This window comes from Platichthys flesus, chromosome 11, assembly GCF_949316205.1.
Source record: "Platichthys flesus chromosome 11, fPlaFle2.1, whole genome shotgun sequence".
Lineage (NCBI taxonomy): Eukaryota > Metazoa > Chordata > Actinopteri > Pleuronectiformes > Pleuronectidae > Platichthys > Platichthys flesus.
The window spans coordinates 18,201,550-18,226,234 of NC_084955.1; the positions used below are offsets into that span (position 1 = coordinate 18,201,550).

The window sequence follows — 24,685 nt, forward strand, 5'->3', positions numbered from 1 at the left end:
AAAAGTTAAAAGGATAAAAGGGTTAGGGTCAAAAGAATATAATGAAATCAGCATAAGAGGGATATGAAACTACGCCCCCCCCCCCCTCCAATGAGTGAAGAATTGTGGTGCAGGTATTACTCAAGTTGCGGGGACATAAATCCGTTACACAGTCACATTGTCAGGCATTTGGTTGTGATGGTTAAGGTTAGAGTAAGGGGCTTTAGGGAAGGCATTATGCTAATGAGTGTCATTAAGTAAAAGATTGTGTGGCTGTGTGTGTGCTTGTGCTTTTGCTTTTGCTTGTGCTTTTGCTTGTGCTTGTACAGATCACTTTGTCAGGACCATGTTCAGCCTAGAACCTATGGAGTGAGTGAGGACATTTGGCCCATCCTCACTTTCGGGCCCACTTTTAAAGGGCTGTTTGAGGATTAAGCCTGGGTTTAGGGCTAGGGTTTGAACTAGGTTTAGGGTTAGGCATTAAATTGTGATGGTTAAGATTAGATTAAGAGGCTGTAGTGACTGCATTATACAAATGAGTGTCCTCAGTGAGATAGAAGTAGGATCGTGTGTCACAATGGCCTTCATTTGTACAGGAACACAGGGCATTAAGAGGTGATTTGACGTCATTTTGCAGTCTGGTTAAGAGCAGTTTGAGATGAGGTTGGGGGGGGGGGGGGTATTATTTAAAAAATAAATGGAGGCGTCTGGCCCAGATAAAGAAAAAACAACCTTAAAGGTGCTGAGATGAATAACTTCGTCTGAGTCACTGCTAATGTGCGTTTCCACAGCAGAAAAAGAGCCAGAGCAGCAGTCTGGTCTCCAGCTGGTGGAGGGGGCCGGGCGGAGAGAGGGATGGAGAGCGAGAAGGACGCAGTGTGGGCGGGTTAAGAAACGCCGAGAGGGAGGGGACGCCAGCGTAGAATCTTTCTCTCTCTCTCTCTCTCTCTCTCTCTCTCTCTCTCTCTCTCTCTCTCTCTCTCTCCCCTCTCCTCTCCTCCTCCGTGCAGCCGAAAAACAAGGGCATCCATCGGCGTCTCAACCTTCCTCACACCTCCTCATCCTCAGTCCAACAGACAGACACACACACACACTCATACACACGCCTGACATCTCCTCATCTGAGCTCCATCTCTGTGTGCGAGCGTGTGTCCTTCCACCTGGAAGTGTCGGGTTTGTTTTTCCGGCCAGTGACTGGGGGGAAAAACTGCCGTGTCGAGCCGAGCCGAGCCGAGCGGCAGGGGCGTGAGAGGCGGATGCTGCGCGCGTAGAGGCTGGGTACCAACCAGGAGCATCACCGCACTCACCACGGTAAGGTCAGCTATCTGCATCTCCTCTCCGGGTCGTGCGACATATTGCCGTGTAGCGTCAGAGTAAACGCAGCCATGTAGCCCGGGTTCTTCATGTGTGTCAGCAGCAGCATGATTACTGTCGCATTATTTTTCCCGTCCCCGGCTGTGATGTGTAGCCCGAACAACCTGTGACCAGATGCCACGGTCTGCGTCCCCTCGTTTTTTTTTTTTTTATCTCCACCTCCTGTGCAGTGGAGCCTCACCAAGCACTGCAGCAATGGAAAAAAAATGTAGAGGCTTTTTAAGTCAATGAGAGCTGAGAACCCCCCCAAGGACTCGTTCTTCAGCTGTGGCCACTGCTCCATCTTTAACCTGACAGACCACAATTAAAACGCAGGGAAAACACCCACACGGCCACATAGAGAGTGTGTTCTAAACAGCAACACACACATAATCCCGCTCAGCAGCAGGTTCATATGTGCACGCTCCATATGCTCCTGTGCATGTCAGTGTCATCCTGAGGAGAACTGTCCCGTGTGTTCATGTGTGTGTGTTTGTGGGGGGGTGGGGGGGGACGGGACATTATGGATTATTTGCTCATTAATGCTGATTCAACATGCAGCTCTGATCTAAGAGCATCATGTGGCGGCCGCTGCCTGCAGGCCTCCACCAGAGGTTACATGCACGCCACTCTGCTGGCGACGTCTCGTGCACAAGCGACACTCTGCACCATCTGATGACGGGCCTCGCTCTCTGCTTCGGTCCGTCTGGTTATTTCCTCCACTGCTGATCAGTTGTTGATGCATGTACTGTACCCCCCCTCCTCTCCCCCCTCCCTCCTCCCCCCCCTCTCTCTCTCTCTCTCTCCTCACCCCACCCTGTTACCCACCTCTACCTTTCCTCTCCTCCCTCAGATGGACAGAATGAGTATTCTCTCCTTACTACTCCTTTGCTTGACTTCGGTTGCCAATGGCAACAAAGGTCAGTTCCTCATCCTTCTGATTCTTAATTGTGAAGTGTTGAGATAACGGTTTTCATTGCCACAGGAGCACACGCCGTTCAATTTCCATTCCTGTGCCCTGAAATAGCTTCATATGTCTTCATCACAATCTGTCACGTTCCCTGGTTACATAAACAGTGCATCTGCGACAGCTCACATTCATGTTTAAACGTTTTGTGTCTCATCTCCGTGACCCGGTGGGACTTCTCCGCCTGTGTGCCGTGACTCCGAGATGATAAATCTGTTTCCCTGTCTTTAGCAGATTTATCATCCTTGATAACCATGACTCTGATTCAACACCATTGTTCCAGTGATTATCACACTGGGCGAAGGCGAACGAAACAGACAGCGTGGAGGGAGAGAGAGAGAGAGAGTGTCAGAGGAGGAGGTAGAGGAGAGCGGTGCAGGGAACACGAGGAGGTGGAAGGAGAGATGGAGTGTCAGAGAAAAACTAGGAGAGAAAAAGAGAGAGGGGGGAGGGTGGGGATGTTGGGAGGAATGGAGGAGGAGAAGAAGCCGTGACAGGTGAGGACGTGGCCAGAGAAAAAAACGCAGGCCGATAAGAGGGGAGGAGGAGAGGGAGGAGAGGGATGTGAGGAGTGTGATACCTGAGCATGTGTGTGTGTTGTGGGGCGATAGAGTGACAGAGAGCCGAGGAGTGCCAGGGGAGACGGAGAGAGATAGAACGGGATGCCTCTCAATCTGTAATCCCGGATGTAATCCACAGGCCTGATGCTCAGATTAATGCTATATAGCAGCGGAGGGGGTGAGGAGATCAGCGAGGGGGACAGAGGGCGGGAGATGGATGACCAAAAAAGAGAGACGACGGAGGACTGTGGAAATAGAGGAGGAGGAGACAGTGTCAGGTTGGACCTTGAGAGGAGACGATGATTATCTGGGATCTAGAGGATATTGAGCCTCAATACTTCTTTGGGTACCAATCAATATAAGTGTGAATAGAATAGTAGCATAAACTGTCTGGTATGAAAAACTCAGTCACAGTTGCACTTATGTCCGAGATTTATATATAATAGATTTATATATAATATATAATAGAATAAAAAGAAAATTGTTTCATCTGTAGAAAAGAGAATCGTGATTAAGGAACTAATCAAATGTTCTTCTCAAGTAAAAACATCAAGGCAGCAGCTAGTGATTATTCTGCTGGTGAAATTCTTGATTAATTGCCAAAAGTTCAAAAGTGAAGAAAACAAACATTCTACAAAAGCCAAAGACAATTCCCTTGATTATCACATGAGACAGGAAATCAGCGAGTGTTTGACATCAAAAATTCACCAAGCAATTATCAAGCTAATTGTTTGTTTTCTTTTGATTGGCTTATAAATTATCTCCCAACTGTTTCCGTATCATTATCTCAATATAAAATACTCATTTACAAGTAAAATAACTTAATTCAACCTTTTATGCAATTAAAAATATCGGCCGCATTTTCTTAGTCCCAATGGTAAATCAGGGAAAATATCCAAAAACACCATTTCAATGCAAGTCAATGTTAAAGAAGGCGATGAAAACACTTGGTGTTTTGGATAAACACCAAAATAAATGGCTTCTTTGCTTACCCATAGTGCTTCCTTCACCAAGGTTTGTGGTAATCCATCCTGTAGCTTTTGCTCGAAAAAAGGTCTGAAGCAGCATTTCAATGTTATATTGACTAAATGTCAGAGTCAAAAGTGCATAAATATGAAAAACAGTTTGAGTACAAAATACTACAAAATAGAAATACCAAGTGAAGTACCTCACACAGATTGAGAAAAGCATCTTTATATTAGTCAGTAAGATGCAGATTAAAAGTCGAACTTTGGTTTCGGTATCTAAACCCAGTTATCTACAAACACTCTGTATTCTCTACAGCTGCGTGCCCAGCTGAGTGTGTGAAGAGCGAGCGGTTTAATCAGATCCAGAACCAGCAGCAATTCCCTCAGTCGACTCTCCTCCCACCAAAAAGACAGCAGAGTTAGTTCCAGTCAGATTTGCTGGTAAATTCACTGTGAAAACAACAAAAGCAGCTGCTCAAAACAAGTCTTGTGCCTCCATCTGATTTCCAGCTCTGTAGCCGCGGCGTCGAGAGATTGAGGACAACAGAGGGAAGAGACGCCGGCTTCTGTTGTCGCTCTTTGCCGGGGTGTAGAATCGTCATCCTTCTGCCTCATTAACTTGGTTTTTGATCATTCGGCGCAGAACACCCGACACGCTGATGAATAATTAATTCACAATTAAAGGTTAACTTCACAGTAAACCTTGGGCATTGGATTTGGAGTCTGCTGTTCTGCGGAGGAGCCATTGTTGTCGTGCCTGTGGAAGGCCCGGTTGGGCTGATTGATTCGAGCAATGTCCCCCTCGGTGTGTGATAAGGTGAAAGCTGACTGGCTTTAATTATACTGCCAACCTGGACGGCGTGCATTGGCACTCGGTGTGGACGAGAGGAGATTATCCATATGGAGGAAGGGCGAAAGGGAAAAGAAGGGAATCTGGGAGGGTGTGAATGTGATTAAACTGTGTCTTCCCGGTCACACACAGGCAGATATATTGTGTATTTCCCCACTCATGCACACTCTCACCATGTCCTTGTCCATAATGGAGTGTTAAAAATAGACACGTTGGTTTCTTCTAATTGCTCCATTTAACCCAAAGCCTCTTTGGTCCCCTCTCTGTGCCGTTCAGCCAATAAGCACAAGCCATGGATCGAGACGGAGTACCAGGGGATTGTGATGGAGAACGACAACACCGTGCTGCTCAATCCCCCTCTCTTTGCCCTGGACAAAGATGCTCCACTTCACTATGCCGGTAACATCAATGGGACTGAGCCACATGAAGGAATAAAGGAGTAGAGAGATGTCCCCCCCCCCCCTCATAAAAAAACTGCTCTCAGATATTTAAACTAGCGCATGAATGATCTGGCTACAGTGGAAAATAGGTCAAACTGGGTGTTTGCAGGGACAAATTGAAAGTCGTGCCACCGGGCCAAAAATGAAAAAAAACTTTGAATTCTGCGGAATGTCACTGCAGCTGTGAGACCAATTCCAGGATATGATTTATTGATAGTAAACATGACTCTTATTACTATTATTATTATTATTATTATTATTATTATAGAAAGAGGTTTAGAGCCTTTGGCAGCCACATTTCCCAACAGCCTGAATATTAAGGGCGACGTACTCTACTATTTTTAGTTCATCATAGTGTAATTCAACCCGTCACAGCGAGAGCACTCGGCAGCACTCCTGCCTCTGCAGCCTCGTGGAATAAGGTTATCGTGTTTGCACTCAGAGTCCTGGAAATAACCGTGTTCAGTCCAATTACAGCAGAGCAACTTAAATTACTCGGGGCTCCCTGAAATTTATTGGGCTTGTGTCAAGCAGGAGGAGAAGATGAGCTGTTTGAAAAACAAACCTTCCACACCTTCGACTGGTGTCAGGCAGCTGTGATTGACTGCTGTTCTGGGGGTTTTATTTCGAGCACCAGCTGCAGACTGGTCTCTCCAAGTCTCATGATGACTGATCCTGTAACATAAAATGGCGTTTAAAGGAACCTCCAGACATATCTGGTCTTTCTTAGGATGTAAGGTTCGTGGATGTGACCTAAAAATCGTCTGTATGCATCCATGCATGATATTTCTCTTCTCACAGAGGCTTATCTCTGCTTTATTATGTAGCTATAATTATAACCTCTAAAGTTGAGACTGCTTTACAGAAATATGAATAAAGAATTGGAATAACAGAGATGAAGGACTATTTAATGCAGAGAATTTGTAGGAAAGCCCGGAGCTAGCAAGACAATGTCCCAGAGTTAGCCTGGTCCAGACTTTGGGTAATTGACAGAAAATCTTTAATTTAAATGCACAATGTGAGGTTACTGTATATTAGGACACAAAAGCTCACAAATTAATGCGGGAGCCTGACTGTAGATTTTTAATAGTAATGAATAAAACCTAAAGGTCCCAGTTTGAGGTTAATCAATTTGACGTATGTTTGATCTCTGCAGCATTTTGTATGAGATTTATAATTTTATTAAAGCTAGAGAAAAATTTAAAAACGTTAATATATTTAATTACGGTTCAGATGATTTATTTATTGAAATTCTTCAGCTTATTGACCAGCCCTGATCCGATCTAACATCTTCCTCCCTCCCTCTCCCAGGTGAGATCTGTGGCTTCCGGGTCCACAATGGTCCCTCTGGTTCGGGGTCTGTCCAGTTTGAAGCCGTGGTCCTGGACCGCTCCACCGGCGAGGGCCTTGTCCGCTCCAAGGAGCCGCTGGACTGCGAGAGCCAGCGCGAGCACAGCTTCACCATCCAGGCCTACGACTGCGGCGAGGGACCTGATGGAGTCAACAGCAAGAAATCCCACAAGTCCGAGCACACGCCTCCTTCTCCTCACATTCAATCTAGAGATAGAAGAGATTTCATGTTTTTAACGACGGTTACAGTCACTGTCTCAGTTTTCCTCTGGCTGTTTGCTGGGAACACTACGCAGCCATTGATGCCTCCTGTTGTTACAATAATCCACCTCCCTCTCATCTCTCTCTCTCTTTGCTTCTCTCAGGGCCACCGTGCACGTCCGTGTTAATGACGTCAATGAGTTCTCCCCCGTGTTTGTTGAGCGTCGCTACGAGGCGTCCGTCCCAGAGGGGCGTCTGTTTGATCGGATCGTGCGCGTGGAGGCCCTGGACGCCGACTGCTCCCCGCAGTACAGCCAGATCTGCTTCTATGACATCATCACTCCCAACGTGCCCTTCGCCATTGACAATGACGGTGAGACATGTCTTTATCAGAAGCTGCAGCAATCACGGACACGTTATTACTGTCATTGCGACAGAAACACAATCCTCCCACCAGTCACAAGGTTATTCTGCTTATTTTCTCTCCCAGTCCTTTCTTCTCTTTGGCCTTGGTGGCAAGCGTGAAAATCGCAAGAATTCCATCTGCAGTTCAGTATTCAGCTAAACTCCAGTAGATGAGAAACACACCAGATATAGTGCTGCCTGCGTAGCCACAGAGAGAAAACACTGGCAGGTACCTAATTTCTCTCCCAGGTAGAAACCAAAAGATGTTAAAATAGAGTTTGTGTGGGAGGACGACTGTTCTGTCTCTGCATAAACACCGCAGCAGCTGTTTGATATAACACCCTTTTGTTCCCCGGCTGCTCGTAGATTCCCCAAATTCTTCCTCAGGAAGCGAATTAGTGTGACAAGCTGTTCATCGACTGGGAGATCAATCGTGGCCATTTTATAACATGACACAGCAGCCTGAATAAGGATGACGCTGCAGAATTGACTCCGAGGTGTTATTTTTTGTGAAGGCTGCTTTCATGTTTCAGGATCAGATCGGTATCGCAGCACAGAGACCTTTTGTTCCAAACTTGCTTTCCGAAGCTGCAGGCTTGTCACCGTCTGTTTTTCCTTTCTCCCCGTTACTTTGTTTCTTCTCTGGCTCCACCACTATCTCCTTTCATCCCTCCTCTGCTCCTCTCACCATGTCACAGCGTCTCCCCTCTCACCTGTTGTTTGTCAGCTGGCGTGCTGAGCGCTGTCAGCCTATCACAGCCACTCGCTGTTACCTTTATCTCAGCGAACAGGAAACCCCTTCAGCTTTCATTCTGTTTACTGCAACCTGTCCTGTGCTGTTATTCGTGATCCCCGGGCCCGAACATGACAGTAGGTCTGTTTATGTGTACGTAGGGTTGCAAAATTCCGGAAATATTCAAAGTTGGAAACTTTCCATGGGAATTAACGGGAATATACGGGAATAAACTGGAATATACGGGAATAAACAGGAATTAATGGGAATAAACTGGAAATGTTGTGGGTAATTTATACTAACTGTATTTACCTTGTCATATAAAGACATAAATATAAACATTTTGTTTTGTCATAGGCTGATTTTAGCCCTGAGGAAACTTTGGGCACTTGACTATATGCTTCTCCATCTTTGTATCATTCTTAACATACAGCCTTTCCTTCTACATTGACATTCAAATGTCTCCACACATGAGATTGTGTTGCATGGTTCTGTAGAATAAGATGAGAAAATAGATTGTAAAAAAACACTAATGCAATGCCAGAGATATAAATAGTTAGCCATACATTTGTGTTTTACAATATACAATACAGTATTTTACAATTGATGGATAAATGAATAGAAATAAACTAGATGAACAGATGAACAATCCTCAATCAGCATGCTAATATATTTTCTCCAGTAATATCATCGAAACTTACCTGAGTAGTCCTGCACATTACAGCAGGCCTCAATAGCATTGCTGTAGAGTGCATGATGCTGGGAATTATCTGTGCATTTGATGGAAGAATGCACAGTGGAGGGTTGTAATTCAACGTACAGCGTGTGCTGCATTCCATACATCTTTAAAATAGAGTATTGTATGATGTATTGTTGCTCAGCGTTTAATTTGTGTATTTTTTTAGAAAATTCCCCAAATATCCGAGCTTAACTTCCCATGGAAAGTTTCCGGAAATTGTCCACCCCTTTGCAACCCTATGTGTACGTGCTCTGATCAGAGCTTTATCAATGAGGGCTTAATTTGTTCGTGCCGGGCGTTTGATGACTAATTCTTCTATTTCTGTTTCCCCTCTGTTCTCTCCTTGTCTCTGGATTCAAGGTAACATCAAGAACACTGAGCCCCTGGATTCCAAGCATCAGCGCGTTCACACCTTCTGGGTGACCGCCTTCGACTGCGGGAAGAACCGCGCCCAGGCCGACGCCCAGGTCGTCGTCACGGTCAAGCCCTCCTGCAAACCGGGATGGATCGGTGGGTAGTCCCTGTCACAGGTCGCCCGGTTTCTGCCCTGGTTACGATCCTGGGTCGCGTGAGGCTGCGTGGATGTGCTGTGTCGATTTGATCTGTTGCTTTGTGGTTAAAACTGTTTGAGTTGGAGTGTGTGTGGGAGGCTGCTTGGATGAATCACCTCTGTGCGTGTATTATATAAAGAGATGAGTTTTACAGAGCCGGTGCTGAATAATGAGTAATATGAAGGAGACGTTATTAATTGAAGTGTTACAAAATATTTATAGCATCATTCCCAACAGAGCTCTATTAATTGCACTGCGATGGGTCTTCGTCATTGAAAACAGAAAGTGTTTTTGACTAACTTGACATTTTGTAGCTCTAAGTACATTATTTATCAAATATTTGTAAGTTTTTATAAGCAGCAAGTGAAAAAGGGTTGAACAAGCGCTTCTAATAAACAGGACCATAGCTACTTATCAAGACATTGCACACTTGACAAAGAAGACAGGTCCGAAACACAATCACAACGGAAGCGGGCAACAACGGCTCTTGACAATGAAATGGGCAGAGTTACCTTTAGCGCTCAATTTCTTCTCTTTCTGTAGTCAAGTGAGCTGTGGTTTGTGCAGTCTATGGTGAAAACCCAGTCAAGCCATTCACCACCTAAAATATGATGCTTCACTATTTGAGGTGTTACGGTACAGGTGCTCGGAGCAGCCAAAAAGGAAAAACAGACCTGTACCATAACACCTGAAATAGACAAACATCAAATTTGAAGTGGTGACTGGCTCACAGCAGCAGCAGCTTGTTTGATTGTCAATTTCCGTATCATTTCCGTTTGGATCGTGTTTCTTGTTTTCTCTTTGTGTCGTCTCGTCCACCTCACAAATATCATTCACTCCTTCTCAATAGATTTCTACTTTTTACATTTTGAGATGAGAGGATCAGGTTTTAACAATCTCAACGTGTGTGTCACTGTTTTCAGGATGGACCAAGCGTGTGGAGTACACACCCGGGTCAGGAAGCATCCCCCTATTTCCCAGTCTGCATTTGGAGACGTGCGAGGAGACCGTGTGGAACATCCAGGCCACCGTAGACCTCCAGACCGGCCACATCGGGAAGGGCTGTGACAGAGACAGCTACTCGGACAGATCCGTGCGCAGACTGTGTGGTGAGTTCTGCTTTATATGATGGTATATTCTATGCAGCCGAGAGGTTGATGATGTAGAAGTTTGATGTTGAAGGAATCTCAGCGGACCTCGTTCTTGTTTGTATAATATGTTTATTCCACAGAAGCTTCACAGGTCAGGACGGGCACCATGGTATACCCGGAGACAATCACAAGTCAGAGAGTGAAAGTCTGCCTTGGTTCTTGCAAGACAATGATTCTTATAGGCTAAAACTAGAGATAAGATGCTAAGCGGGTAAAAGAACGTTCAGAGAAGGGAAGAAACTAACAGAACACATCTGGAATAGTATTTAAAAGTCTGAGCATAAGGCGTCATAGATTAGCCTGACGTTATCATACTCATCAATCTAGTCAGAATACAAGTCTGATACCGCTCCATTGGGCTGTGATTATAGGGCGTGTTTCAACCGAACCAGGAAAAAAAATCCCTCTTCGCTCAATTGGATAGATCTACAACCAATCAGAGCAATGTAGTATGTGACGTATTCAGACAGTCAAAACTTTCTCTCACATTTGTAAGTTAGATGAACTTCATCCAGGACGATACCTATTACGTTGGGCTGAAAAACATCGGAGCCTGGCATGTCCCTCCACTTCTTGTTCAGCATCCAGGATTCCGGGCTTCCGAAAAGGAGCTGGCAACGACCGCTTGTAATGTCCACCTCGTCGTGCACGCTGAGTTGCATCGTCGTGATGCCCATTTCGGTCGCCTCTTTCACTTGGTCCTCCTTGAGTGTGACCAAAGGAGAAACCACAATGACCACATGGGTTTTCATTGTGTCCCATCTTCTTCGCGACCATCAGGGCCAGCTGATAAATTAAACTTTTTCCGAATCCCCTAGGAAGGACGGCAAAAACCTCTTTTCAAACACAAATGCCTTGATCGCGTTTCTCTGTTCCTCTTTGAAAATGATTGCACTGTCGATGTCTTCTAAAACAGACTCAATGGCAGCATCTGCACATCTCAGCTCTCCAGCGGCATGTATGTTTGTTGGAAACGAATTCTACCCAAGCGTTCTTTGGTGACTAGATAATTACGTTACTGTTGATCATCTGTCCATCATCTTATAAAGCCCGCCCTGACAATTTGATTGGTCCGAACAGCTTCTGTTCAGGCATAGTTTCTCCCCAACGGAGTGACTCCAGACCGAACTTCCCGACCTCATATGTTGTGGGCGGGGCTAAGTTCGTCTGGCATCCAGGCTAGTTATAGATGTCATTTAAATGTCATTATGTTTTATAACCATGTTCAAAATATCTCTTAGCTGAATATAAGACAATATGTCATCAAACGTATGACTAACTGGGGACTTAGATGCTATTTTATCAATATCTTTATTTACTTTTTCGGTTACCAGGTGCCGTAAGGGGTGAAGTCGACCTCCTCCCACCTCCATCTCCTGCTGCCAACTGGACCTCGGCTCTTCCCACTCTGCCCTCCTCCGACTCGTCACTGGTCTTCTCCTTCAACGGATCCAACCACGTTGCTGTGGTGCCGGATTCGGTTGTCTCCGCGTTGTCAGGCGACCACTTCACCCTGCAGCTGTGGATTCGAAGGGGCGGCGCCAACATCCAGCCCTCGACCACTCAGACCAGAGGAAGTCGCAAAGACGAGGAGACCATCGTGTGCAGCACTGTCAAGAACGGTGCGTTATATCACAGTGTCGGGGGGGTCTAATAACATTTTAGTAGTGTTTTCAAATGTGTGTAGTTTACAATGGGCACTTTTTCAAAATAGGGCTGAAGAACTGTTGTTTTATCTTCTCACAGCCTGAAGGTCACCCACTCAAATCCCCAGAGCTGCAGGGAAATCACGCTCTGAAAAAATACTCTGTTTATAGCTTCGACCACTACGTTTAAGGTGCTCTTGAGAGAAGCACTTAACCCCTAGCTGCCCCACTTGAACAGCCGAGTGGACGACGGAAGAAATGCTGTAATTGTGCCAGGCAGAATGTTGTGTGCATCATGTTCAACAAAAACTGGAATGAAAAGAAGAAATACCACAGATTCAAATCTATAATAAAGTCATCGCATGTTTTTTCTGTGTTTAAAAGGCCTGGTCGTGTTGAGATGTTTTGACTAGATGACACTGACCTCCAATTCTCTTGTTTTTTCTCTCCTGGTCTCCTGCGCTGCAGACGACTCCTTCTCCCACTACTCCCTCTCCGTCCACGGCTGTCGCCTCTCTCTCTTCTACTGGCCCGACGTCTCCGCTGCACGGCCCGTCAAGTTCTTGTGGAAACTGGAGCAGGTACTGGGGGAACAGCAACACTCAGCTTTGATGTTCTCACCCGTGCCGTTTCCTCTGTGTTTGTACCTTGAAGTTAAACTGAAACAGAGGAGACACAATAGTCAGTTATTTATTATCTCTATGTCGTCTGGTCCATCAATCACTGCTCTTTTTTAAAAACATGCATCTTCTGGTAATAGACACACACCAAGTCAAGTCGACTTTTATTGTCACTCATCCACATACAAAGTACACGGCATAAAATACAGCATAGAAACACAGGGGAATAGAAAGTGAAATAAAATTAATTACAACATTAAATCAGAACAGAGCTATACGCTGTGTGGAGTTTAAGAACATCAACAACAATATGAGAACATCACTTATAACATTAAAAGTTATTCTATCTACTTTCAAATAACATGTGGAACATGTATATGTGGAAATATTTCTACTGAATTCTTCACCAAAAAGAAAATCAAAGAAGTTTACAGCGATAAAGGGATATTTCTCTCAACTCCCTCTATTTCTCCAGATAACAAGCTAATACAACTCATTAATGTCAACAGCTGAATCAGCCTTTTTGCAGGATGCAGCAAATAGAACTCATTTTAAGACTTTCAATATTACCTTGTAGAACACAGCTTCTTAGATGAGTTAGATACAACAGAATTGTCCACCACATTTACATGTTATTATGCCAGACATGCATATGTGGTTCACAGTGGCACATGCATCAGAATGCATGAAATAGAGGAGAGAGTGTTTCCTAGAGAGTTGCTTGAATATTGATCATGTGCATACCTGCCTGCATGGGAGTATAATGAGGTTTGTGTTGGAGGCTGGTGGCTGACGGGGCTTTGTTTTGACTGAAGCTACTGGTCCCAGACAGATTGAAGCAGCCTGGATTAAAAGATGCTGAGCTGATACAGAGAAGATTTGTTAAATCCCTCTGTCTGAACCACAGGATCTTATTACCTCGGTCTCTCTCCCCCCCCCCCCCCCCCCCCGTCAGTATAATGCTCCTGTTTTTTCTATTCGGATTACTTTGCTTTCCACTTTACTTAAAAAAAGATAGAAACAAAGGTCTATAGGAATTTACACTCATCAAACATTCATTAATGGTGGAAAACAACTTAATATATTTGCTAAAATACTAATATTAAGCCGTGTGCTCAACTATCCAACTGCACATAAATTGAAATAAACTAGCTAACGACAATGCTAATATCATAGACTGTAAATAAAGATGGACTTCTCCATCCTCATTAAATCACTTGAACAAACATCAATGTGATAAGAACAACTAATATGACGGGGGAAAAAATTTAATAGTTTTTGGTCATCTGTTAACATGGAGGAGGCAGGATTTATGACTTATACTGCAGCAAGCAACCAGGGAGTGATCGAGGCGCTTTGGCTTCACTTGTAGGCAGCTGTCATATCGTCCGTTTTAATGTGCAATTTATGTTTAATATAATGTATATAATAATATGTACGATAATATATCATTTCCAGGAACCATTTGTTTGCTGTATGAGTATTTTTATTGATAATATTCAAATTACTGCTAATACCTATTTGCTTTAATTGAATAATGCTTTGACATTGTTTATCACTCATTTTACTCATGTTAAGGTGTTAAAATTATTTCAACTGATGTTTATTAACCTGTGAGTGATCAAATATATTTTACCAGTTCCCTTTGTTCACACTCATGTCGACTCCGTCAGGTGTGCGACAGCGAGTGGCATCACCTGTCGCTCAGCGTCCAGTTCCCCTCTGTGACCCTGTATGTGGACGGCGTGACCTTCGACCCCGCTCTCATCCATGACAATGGTGCCATCCCCAACCCCGCCCCCCGCCAGAGGATGTCCATCGGCGCCTGTTGGGGTAAGAAGTGAAAGGGAAATTTATGCAGAGTGAATTCAGGACTGCCACACATATTTCATTCCAACTTAATGAAGGATTTGACAGAAACCACTGCAAACAGAGACGAGCGAGGAATCCTGATTTTGCACAAAAACTCTACGAGCAGCAATTGTGTGTTGCTTCCTCTGCATTCCTCCATCACGAAAATGTTGTTTACATCACACATCACCAAAGACAGCCCATCTCCATCTTCTGCAGAAGCGGTGGGGAAGTTACAGACCCTCATAAGGAACCATGAGACAAACTGCCGAGACGTTTTTCCGCCTCTCACCTCTCACTCCCTCATTTCACTCAGTTATAATTTAGCTGATGCATTTTGTCTGGAAGGGCTAATAATATGAGTGTCATATCAATTATTCAGGACGGCAGAGCAACACGAGGGCCAGACAGCTATCAGCCCAACCACTGGTTAAAATGGGAAACTCTGGCTGCCAATTAGCATTGAAAAACACACACCCACACGCACACACACATGCACAAAAACACGCGTTCATTCTCTCACATCCACAGTGGAAGTCTCCCCGCTGCCTGCGTGGCAGCAGCTGCTGCTCGATAATGAGGAGTTGGTGCATTTTTAAACTATCGTCTGCAGCTCCTTTGTCTGCATTGTCTCACTCAAGCCTGCTAACTTTATTTATGACTTTTTATTTTTCACTCTGGCTGTCAATCTCTGACTCCTCCACTCTTCCTCTCACTTCCTATGACTATCTTATTGCCCATTTAAGTGTCTCTCTCATTGTGTTTTCTCTTCTGTATGTTATTCCCTCTGCAGAGCTTGAGGAGAAGCAGAAGGAGATCCTGAACAACACCATCCCGGAGGGTAAAGACTCAGGTGACCTCCTTGTTTTCACTCTCTTGTTGGCATGGCAGAGGTGTTGCTTCATCATCTGTGAACTGGATTGTCACTCGCTTGTCTCTGATGTTTAGTGAAGTATGTGGGCGGTTACCACGGCCTGCTGTCGGGGGTGACGGTGCGTCCCGGCAGCGTGGAGCCTCACAGCGTGGTGGAGTGTCTGTACGCCTGCAGGGAGGGGCTGGACTTTGGAGACCTGGAGACTCTGGGCTCTGGCATGAAGGTAACACATCTCAGAGAGATGGACTAAACCACATTGAAGAGAAGGAGGGAGAGAGGATGCTCAGAAGATCCAGTTTAGATCTGGAATTAACAAAAATCTCCAATATATACAGATATCATAGATGTTTCATATACACTCACATTTAAGAATAAAACCAGAATTACAGCCAGTATGAGCGCATAGTTTTATGGAAATTGGTTCAGTAGTTTTTGCACAAACGTGATAACAAAAGCATTATCACTTTGGCTAAGGCAATGACTGTAAATTCAAAGTACATGACATAGCAACCAGCTTTTAGATAAACTGTTACAAAGAAAATATCTCATTAAGTATTAAAGCTGAATAAATCAATTGAATGCTTTTCAGTGCAATCAATTCTTTACTCTTCAAATGTCAGCTGGTAACATTATCAGTAAATACACCTGATATACTTGTTCCCTGCGCAGTAAGTAGCTTTATTGTAATAATTTTTTAATTTCTTTTTACTTTACTGTCGGATCATCTCTAGCTTGAGATGAGATGTCAAGTTGGATTTTTTTTGAAGAACTTGTTTGGGTCGGATAAAAAGCACATGACAGTTTTGCCAGAAGGGCTGGAACCATTTCCTTTGCTAATCAGGTGTTTAATTTGTGCATCACACTTTCTGGTTCCACTTGTCTTTGCAAGTTTACTCCTGTTTACATACTTTCTGGGGTATTGTTGCTAAATGTGTCTTTCAAACCCTTGCTGGGGTTTTCTGTGATCAGATATGTGTGTGTTTGAGATACTTTTTAAAATCCATTTCTGTTCTGTATTGTTCATCTGATCATGTCAATACTGTTTGTAAGAGGTGTTGAAAAGTCTCTTTATACCAATACTTACTTACCTTAAGTTTGTTGAACTGGATTTAAGAACATAAAGTCTAAATGTGCAAATGAATGTGTGAACTTTGACCTTGCAGGTTCACGTGAACCCCAGTCAGTCGGTGTTGGTGCTGGAAGGAGACGACATTGAGAGCTTTAACCGCGCCGTGCAGCAGGTCACCTACAGGAACTCTCTCCGCTTCGCCACCCCTGGAGTCCGACCCCTCAAGCTGAGCACCTCACTCAGGTACACACACACACACACACACACACACACACACACACACACACACACACACACACACACACACACACACACACACACACACACACACACTCACACACACACACACACAGATGGATAAGGGCTCTTTTCAACAACAACACAGATAAAAATCAATCATACAGGAGGTGGAGTTACTGATTCACCACTAACAGTAGATAATGCAAATGCAAACCCAAGACTGCAACCAAAGCATAAACTAGTATTTAAATTCACTACAATTTATTCATATCATGTAATCCTGTAAAATCCTCGAGATGAACTTCATCAGTAGAAGACGATGATGCAACCAAGGCAACACCACAAAAGCTAAACTGAAACACTCTCGACATCACAGATGTTACATCAGACAGTTTTCTGTGCGTCTGGGACTCGTCCTGCAGCAGTATGCAGTCGACAGATGAAGAATCACTCTCCGGTCTCTGCTGCTTACGTCTTTGACATTGAACTCATCAAACATGGACCTTGTGCCTCGGCTGTGATAAGGACTGGTGTGGCCTGAAAGAAAAATGATTGTACGGAGAATGCGTCAAAGCGAGAGATAACAGGGAATATCTTATCTGTTTGTACTTTCACAAACCAAGAAACTTTGGCTTCAATAGAATAAACTGCAGGCACTGAATTCCTTTAGCCTGGTTTTACAGAATGTGAAGTTGTTAAAGGATTAACCGATTGTTTCACTGCTCCTTCCCGTTAGAGCATAGTCAGTATTTCAAGATGGACGACCCGTCTCCAGCCATCCTGGATACGAACAGCGTCATCTTGTGAATTTACTGTCAGGTTCTGTGCAGTAGGGATCATGGGATGGAGCCGTCAAAGTCCCACTGTGACACATGGTTGCTCATGACGTTCCACCCTATTTTATAGCATCAAATTACCTATCCAAACCAAACTTATCAGACACATGATTAAATTAACAAACATCAGTGTGATAAGGACAACTCAAGATGAAAGAAATCCTCTTTAACGTGATCTTTTTAATTTGGTTTGTGTCCCATTTATTTACATGGAGGAGGGAGGGTTTTATCTTTACTACAGCCAGCCACCAGATGGCGATCAAGATGCTTCAGCTCCACTTTTTGGGATCTGTCATGCTGTCCATCATAAACACAGTCTATGGTGTAGTACAATGAGCGTAGACATTTTTTTTTAAAACTATTCTGAGTTATCATTAGCATTATTTTAGCATGGTTAGGTTGATTGGAGACTCTCGGGTGAATGTGAGCGTTAATACATTTTCATCTCTAAATGTCCAGGACGTACCGCACTTCTCTCCCAATTTGGCTGGGATTGTCTCCAGCACACACACACAGACACACACACACACACCCACACACACACACACACACACACAACCCTTACAGGATGAGCAGAATAGATAACGGATGGTTGGATGTTATTAGCTGTTGTCTTGTGTAGGATTAAACACAGCCTGTATCTTAGATTGTTACCTTTAATGTGGTGGGTGGCTGAGTCTAACACACAACTGCTCAGCTCCTGCACGGACCCTGACAACTATCCCACGCTGCTTCCCTGTGCATCATCGCACCGAATCACCGGACCGTGAAATAAAAAGCGCACAAACTCTGTTTTCGGGTCAGTGCTCAGCCATGCTTAACAACTGTGAACCGGCTCTCTGGCTTTAGCAGTCACTTTTAGCTGATGAAATATTCATTCACCTTGGGAAGAACAGTCCATGGCATATAGATGTGGTACATTGTGTTGTTCTAATACCAGCAGCCTGCTGACCAGTTGGATGGCATCAGACTGAGCACATATTGTCATCACTGTCTTTGGGGGCAGTTGTCTTTGTCACTTGTTTATAAGATTAAAATGATTAAGCTGCTTTTTTTTCCCTACCGACTGCTTGTAAGATTGCAGTGATTCAAGGTCACGGACCGATTTTTTTTTTTCTCTTGGTCTCTGCTCGAGTGCACCAGAGGTTTTTCTTTCTTCAGCATCTTTTATTGCGTGTGTAAAGATTAGACTGATTTGAGGCCAGGAGTTATCCAGATGGCTGAACAGCAGGCCCTTCTGGAGAGGACGATATAAGCAGCTGCTCACTCTGATAGTGGAAATGTGTCACAAACACACACACAAATACATACAAATGCACTCTCTCGCTCAGCTTAATCCCCTTTCAAATATGATGCTGAGTTATAGTGCCGATGAATAAGTATATGTAAGCAGCCTGTCATCAATCTGATTCGCTCTCCTGTTTTTGGCAGGAAAATTCAATTTGTAACAGCATGGCTACTACGGTTTGACATTTGTAACAACAGTCAAAAGTTTGCCGCAGTCCTGGTGGAATTAGGGAAGTGGATCGTGAAAACTCTGCACTGGATTTTGACCTTTTTGTAGCGGATCACTGGGCCAACTTTAGCGACATCCCTCAGTTGCATTGATGCTAAATTAAGAAGAGTGTGCAGCCAAGCTCGTGGTGTTTTGAGTTGAGTCACATGATCAAAGTGACCGAAGTTGTAATTCACCCTGAGAGTGTCATTCATGTCTGTCCTGGATTTAATGGCAGTGCATCAAGTAAAACTAAAATGTTGACCTGATGGTCCACCTACAGGCTCGCTCTATATGTCTGTCTCACCCCACACACGCCCTCTTTGTGTCCTCCTGGTTTTATACCGGTCTGTTCCTGTTTTACTTAAACAATCCCTCACAGGTTTGGCTGCCTGTTGTTCGGCTGCCTGATATTGCCCCCTTGGCGTGCCGTTAATTTTTATCTGAAGAATTTCTCCTCATAACGATCAATCCAATAATTAGGAGTGTTTCAAAGGGCCCTTTGGGTCCCTGCATTTAACTAAACACGATCATCTCATGTAAAGGGGTCCTCACAGAATTGTACTTGCTGTGGACAAACGTATTTAGCCATTGTCTTGTCCCCCAGGCAAGTGGCCTCTTTGCCTACCATGTTAAAACACCCCTGCAAATTACTGCAGAGATATTTCAGTCCAAGACCAATGTGATGGAGCTGCATAGATTAAATCACCGGTTTGTGATAGATAGTCGGGTTATCTAATAATGATGTAGTGCTGCCTGTTGTGACATTGACATTCACTCCAGCCCTCTCTTCCTCTCTCCCTGCCAGATGTTTCAACGAGGAGAGCTGCATGTCGCTCAAACAGCTGGAGGGATACCTGGTGGTTCTCCAGCCCGACGCCCCGCAGATCTCTCTGTCCGGCGTCGGCCCTCATCTGGCTCGTCCTGCCCCTGAGTTCGAGGGCCCCCGCGGTGTCCCACTGTTCCCAGAGCTCCGCATCGTCTGCTCCCTGTCCCACGCTGTCAACACGGCTGCACAGGGGATGGAGGGTGGAGGTCAGTCAGTCATGAATCGTACGAGGATATTTTTCTGTTTATAGAAATTAACTGATTCCAGAAGAGTCACGGTGTGTATTCTGAATGATGTGGTCATTTGTCTCCGTCATCTCTCAGCTCTGATGTCCGACGCTGTGGCTCACACCTTGGACGGCTGTGAGGTGCAACCACTGGGGGAGGAGCTCAACCCAGAGAGGGAGGAGCTTCTGGTGGACATGGATGTGGTGCGAGAGAGGGGACTGGAAATCATCAATACCACAGCTTATATTGCCATCACAGGTAAAGCAAAGTTCTACCTTTAAGACTCAAACTCAAAAAGCAAAGCAAAACACAAGATTCATAAAACGCTAACTTGAAATAACCCAAACCTTGTTTTCATATAAATCTATAAAATCATTTTTCAGGGCCTTCAAAACTTCGGAATTTACTTCTGAAATTCAATATAATACTCACACTGACCCTAAAAAGTTAAAGTCATCCATCCAATAAAAGCCTCCCTCAGCTGTCAATAAGCAGCTGCAGACCACTTTTCTCTCCTCCTCCTTATCGCCTCAGTATCGAATCCCTGTCTTCTTTTAATGCTCCTCTCCTTTTGTCCTTCACTTCCCTCAGGAGCCGAATCCATCTCTGTGTACGAGGACGTCCTTCGCTCGGTCCGCTACCGACTGGCCAAAGGCTCAGCCCGCTTTGAGAGGCGGTTCCGCCTGTCCTGCTCCGAGATGAATGGAAGATACACCAGCAACGAGTTGACTCTGGAGGTGAGGGCAAACATAACTCACACAACAGCGATCTCTTTTTCTCCTGTGTGTAATAAAGTGTTTTGTGTAGGTAGTATACGTTGTGTATATCTGAAAAAGATGTGTTTTGCAGAAGAACTACAAACATAGTTGTCCTCCTTCCCTCCTCAGGTGAACTTCCTCCACTCTCTGGACAGTCTGTACCACCCGTCCCACCTGCTGGCCTCCCAGCAGCAGTTTCTTCATCCGTCCCACCATGCTGGGGAGCTGAGTGGACACACCCTTCCCAATCCACACCGCAACTCAGGTGACATTTCCCCCTTAATGGCTCTCAATGAGGCAACACTGATTCATTCAGCATCTTTCTGGAACCGGTGTCCCAAAATGCTTCAAAATAAAAGACAAAAGAAAGGTTTCTATTGTGCTCACGAATCTTACATCCAAAGGGCGAGGGTTCCAAAGTTTCAGATTCAGCAAAAATAAAGTTCTCTTTAGTGTTAAGAAAGGAACTAACAGATCCTTATCAAACGACCCCAGACACCCTCCAGGCGGCAGCAGATTGTTTAATGTTGGTGCAGTTTTCTGACCATGCAGAGCTCTAAAAGCAATTACAAGATTAAACTCTGAATTTGAACAAACAGTGTGTGCAGAGTGTAGCAGACGCCTGGTGTTTCAGCTCTGCAGACACTTCAGGATGATAAAAAGATCAGGTTGAGTCATGGTGGTGCCCACACAGACTTAACAGCCTAGAATTTCAATTCTGCCTTTAGGGAAACGGTCAGTTTTTATACTTTTATATCCAAAGTGGGGAAAAACCTTTGAGTGGAGATTATTATTAACCTACAGGCTTTCAATGAATACATTATGTGGAGACCAAAAGGTGTGGTTGCATTAAAGACTTTCAAAATGTAGAAGCATTTTGCAAAAATAAAATTTTCTTTGGTTCACAGCCTGAAGCCCATTTTTTCCCACTCGAACATAAAGCTTTAAATAGACAAATATTTACTTTAATTCTTCAAAAAGAGATAAATAGTGCATCAGTGGGTTCTATTTTCAACTCATGGATCAGTTCACGTTCCAGTGAGCATATGTAAAATGAGGGTGATGTGTAGAGGTGCTCTTTTCACTGTAATGAAAGAATGTGTGGCCCAGAGCAACAGTGTGGATTCTTCTTTATGTTATATATGTTAATAATATATATAAAAATAGAATGTCTTTTATAAAAAAAAAATTTTAAATGTGTTTTATTTTCAATGTATAATTATCTCTGTATGATATTGACAGTTGTACCAGGAGCAGCGACCGTCATCATAATGGTTTGCGTGGGTTTCCTGGTTGTCATGGTGATCCTGGGCGTTTTCCGAATTCGCTCCATCCACCGCCGTGGGGAAGGCGCCGCGGGCGGGGCTAAGGAGGGTAGCAGCCAATGGGACGACTCCGCCCTCACCATCATCGTCAACCCAATGGAGGTAAGATCCAGATCAGTAGTTAAAAGTTGACTGATGACTCCTGCTCGGCTCTGGTTTTCATCCACACGTTGGTCTTTTCTTTTTTCCACAGTCCTACGAGTCTCGCATGGGAATCTGCACCGATAACGAGGGGGAGGTGGAGGAGGAGGAGGAGGAGGCGGCGGAGTCACCTGACGACGCCAGCGACGACCAGCGAATCATCATCAAGAAGGAGGGGAGAGACGGCACCGCCCGTCGCTACTGAGCCTCAATGTATATCTGCACCAGGTCTCATGGAAACCACAAACCGGCTCACCAGTCTCACACACACATACTTTTAATATGCTGACACCACTAGTATAAGGAATGTATGCTTACAAACACAACGCACAACACAGTCACTGTAATACTCTTGACACTCGACACCATATGTGACCTATAGCCAACAACAGGCTGTTGTTCTTCACCTAAATGTTCAATGGCACAATGTATACAGTTAATGTAATTTAACCGCCTGAGCAAACCCCACCAAATCGTACGTGGTGCCCCGGTTCCGAATCACACGACGGTCATGTGATGTTTAGTGTTACACTGGCTGAGTGAGGTTTCTTGTTCGTTTGTTTGGAAGAAGAAAAGAAAAAAAAAAAGGATTGTATTCTATCTTTGCTATAGAACACAGAATGAACTCTTTACAACTCCACAACGTGCAGGCCTTGGATAGATCTGTAGACAGCGACCCGTCGCCTCGCTCCCTCGCTAGACTGACTCCAGAAGTCTGTGCACAAGCTCTCCTCTCTCTCTCTTTTGCTTACTCTCTCGACACATTCCTTCACCCGCAGAGTGAAGACAGTGAGGTCAGGCGTTACCATCACTCTCCAACTTCAGAAAATATGAAAAGATGATGCGCTTGCAGGTATTTTACTTTTAATATTGTGACATCTTTAGTGCTCCAGGTGGTAACCATATACTTTATCTGGGGCTGATGATAATATTTGAGGTATATGAACTAATAAACCTCGCCCTCGGCACAAGTTGGTTCTCCTGCAATATTCCAACAACCCTGAATAGCATCGTCTTTTTGTTGAGTCCATGACGTCGTTGTCGGTTCGGTTTCTGGTTTCACTTTGCAAAGTTTCAACTTGTGCCACTAAATGACTATGGTGTAACATGACCTCTGACCCCCCCTGTCTCCTAGTGACCACTGGAATGTCTCTAAATGACTCACTGAACTGTTTCACTCACTGCACACTGCTCTTTCAATAACTGCAACACAACACGTGCAAACACAAACACACAAACACACATGCACACACTCCATAACGCTACCCCTGCTGTCTCCAGAATGTCAGCTCAGCTTGGGCAGTTTTGATTGTATTGATTGTAATAAATTTTTCTGTACATACAGTGATGAATAATACAATATTATTGTTATTACTATTATTATTGCAGCCACTCTTTCTGTTCTTCTGCACACTCTGAGAGGGAGCCGATTATGATTGTCTGTTTCTTTTTTCACTTTATTGGAGTCGTCACCTTTACAGCATCAGAAAACCGTGTAATAATAATAATAGTAGTAGTGATAAGGATGAAAATCCCTGGCTTGATGAGTGTCTCTTAATTTGTGTGTAATATTGTTGTAATTTAAGAATTTGTCAATATCTGAATCACAAAAAAAGGAGGGCACATTGTTGTGATACTTAAATACGTCTCACTCATTTTATCTTTGCCGCCTCTCGGTGATTTTTTTCACATGACATTCCGAAACTTTTAAAAAGAAATTCTATTTACTTTCAAAATCTGATATCTGTGGGTTCAACAAATGAACAACTGTGTGCTTCTCCTCACCTCCCCCTCCCCCCCGTGCGTCTCTTGCTGTCTGTCTGTGTAGCCGATCAATGTGCAGTGCTAAACCTGTCAGTAAATAAAGCCTGTTGTTTTTGAGTGTGATGTTAAGAAGGAATAAACATTGCATCGATTAATAACTTATATTATTACTATGTTACTATTGGAACATAACCTGTAATTATTGATACAATGATGACATGGAATATGCTGACTAATTGTTATTGAGAACTGTCAGAAAACATTACAAAATTCATAATAAAAACACTATATGACGTCTCCATTGAAAAGATTTCTTCGAAGAATAGAGTTCACACTGAGTGAGGTAATATAGTATTACTACTGTTTATGTGACTCCATTAGTTGGGGTAACAAACTATCATAACTCGACTATGAATCTAAGATAGATGTACTTTACTTGAACTTTCCATTTATTTTAAGAATATTTCATTTTGATACTTCTATTTTTATCAAAAAGTGTTTACTAGTTATTTTCCAGTTGTTGCCTACAAGGCAAAACATACAACATGAAGCAGATTAGATTTAACAAAACAACACTATAGAAATGTTAAGACAAACTTCATCAGCGTCAAAAGTAAAATACTTCATATTAGTGCATCTTTAAAATAATCCTGTATTAAAGTACACGGTCCGTAGTGAAAGTATCGTTTATTAGAATCTAGCCCCTTTATAATCTAAAATACTGCATTACAAGCTAAGGTAAAACATTGTAATGGTAATATAG

At 43.9% G+C, this 24,685-nt stretch overlaps 1 protein-coding gene and 1 long non-coding RNA gene across 3 annotated transcripts; one reads left to right on the forward strand and one right to left on the reverse strand.

Annotated features, from left to right (window-relative positions):
- The first annotated feature begins 1,138 nt into the window (after positions 1 to 1,138).
- On the forward strand, positions 1,139 to 24,219 carry clstn3 (calsyntenin 3). Of its 2 annotated transcripts, none has more exons than XM_062399910.1 (19): positions 1,139 to 1,290; positions 2,186 to 2,252; positions 4,954 to 5,076; positions 6,429 to 6,639; positions 6,833 to 7,041; positions 8,906 to 9,055; positions 10,020 to 10,205; positions 11,582 to 11,869; positions 12,362 to 12,474; positions 14,187 to 14,346; positions 15,158 to 15,217; positions 15,313 to 15,461; positions 16,402 to 16,550; positions 19,687 to 19,931; positions 20,031 to 20,192; positions 20,526 to 20,671; positions 20,822 to 20,957; positions 21,935 to 22,119; positions 22,211 to 24,219. In XM_062399910.1, the coding sequence occupies exons 2-19, from the start codon at positions 2,186 to 2,188 to the stop codon at positions 22,361 to 22,363; spliced, it is 2,892 nt and encodes a 963-aa protein (XP_062255894.1). In that variant the 5' UTR covers positions 1,139 to 1,290; the 3' UTR covers positions 22,364 to 24,219. The 2 variants fall into 2 exon arrangements, with proteins under 2 accessions (XP_062255894.1, XP_062255895.1); XM_062399911.1 differs by having other exon boundaries at positions 19,687 to 19,913.
- Positions 11,719 to 13,293, reverse strand: LOC133965508 (uncharacterized). The gene is made up of 3 exons (XR_009923870.1): positions 13,084 to 13,293; positions 12,318 to 12,552; positions 11,719 to 11,857 (listed from the first exon to the last, which is right to left on the reverse strand). It is a non-coding gene; the product is annotated as an uncharacterized LOC133965508 (long non-coding RNA).
- Positions 24,220 to 24,685: the final 466 nt, after the last annotated feature.

What these genes read in the sequence shown, in the direction of transcription:
- clstn3 (XM_062399910.1), top strand. Translation starts at nt 2,186, where the DNA reads ATGGACAGAATGAGTATTCTCTCCTTACTACTCCTTTGCTTGACTTCG. An exon ending in GGTTGCCAATGGCAACAAAG is followed by an intron (nt 2,253 to 4,953) that starts GTCAGTTCCTCA and finishes TGTGCCGTTCAG; the next exon opens with CCAATAAGCACAAGCCATGG. An exon ending in CCCGGAGGGTAAAGACTCAG is followed by an intron (nt 15,218 to 15,312) that starts GTGACCTCCTTG and finishes TCTGATGTTTAG; the next exon opens with TGAAGTATGTGGGCGGTTAC.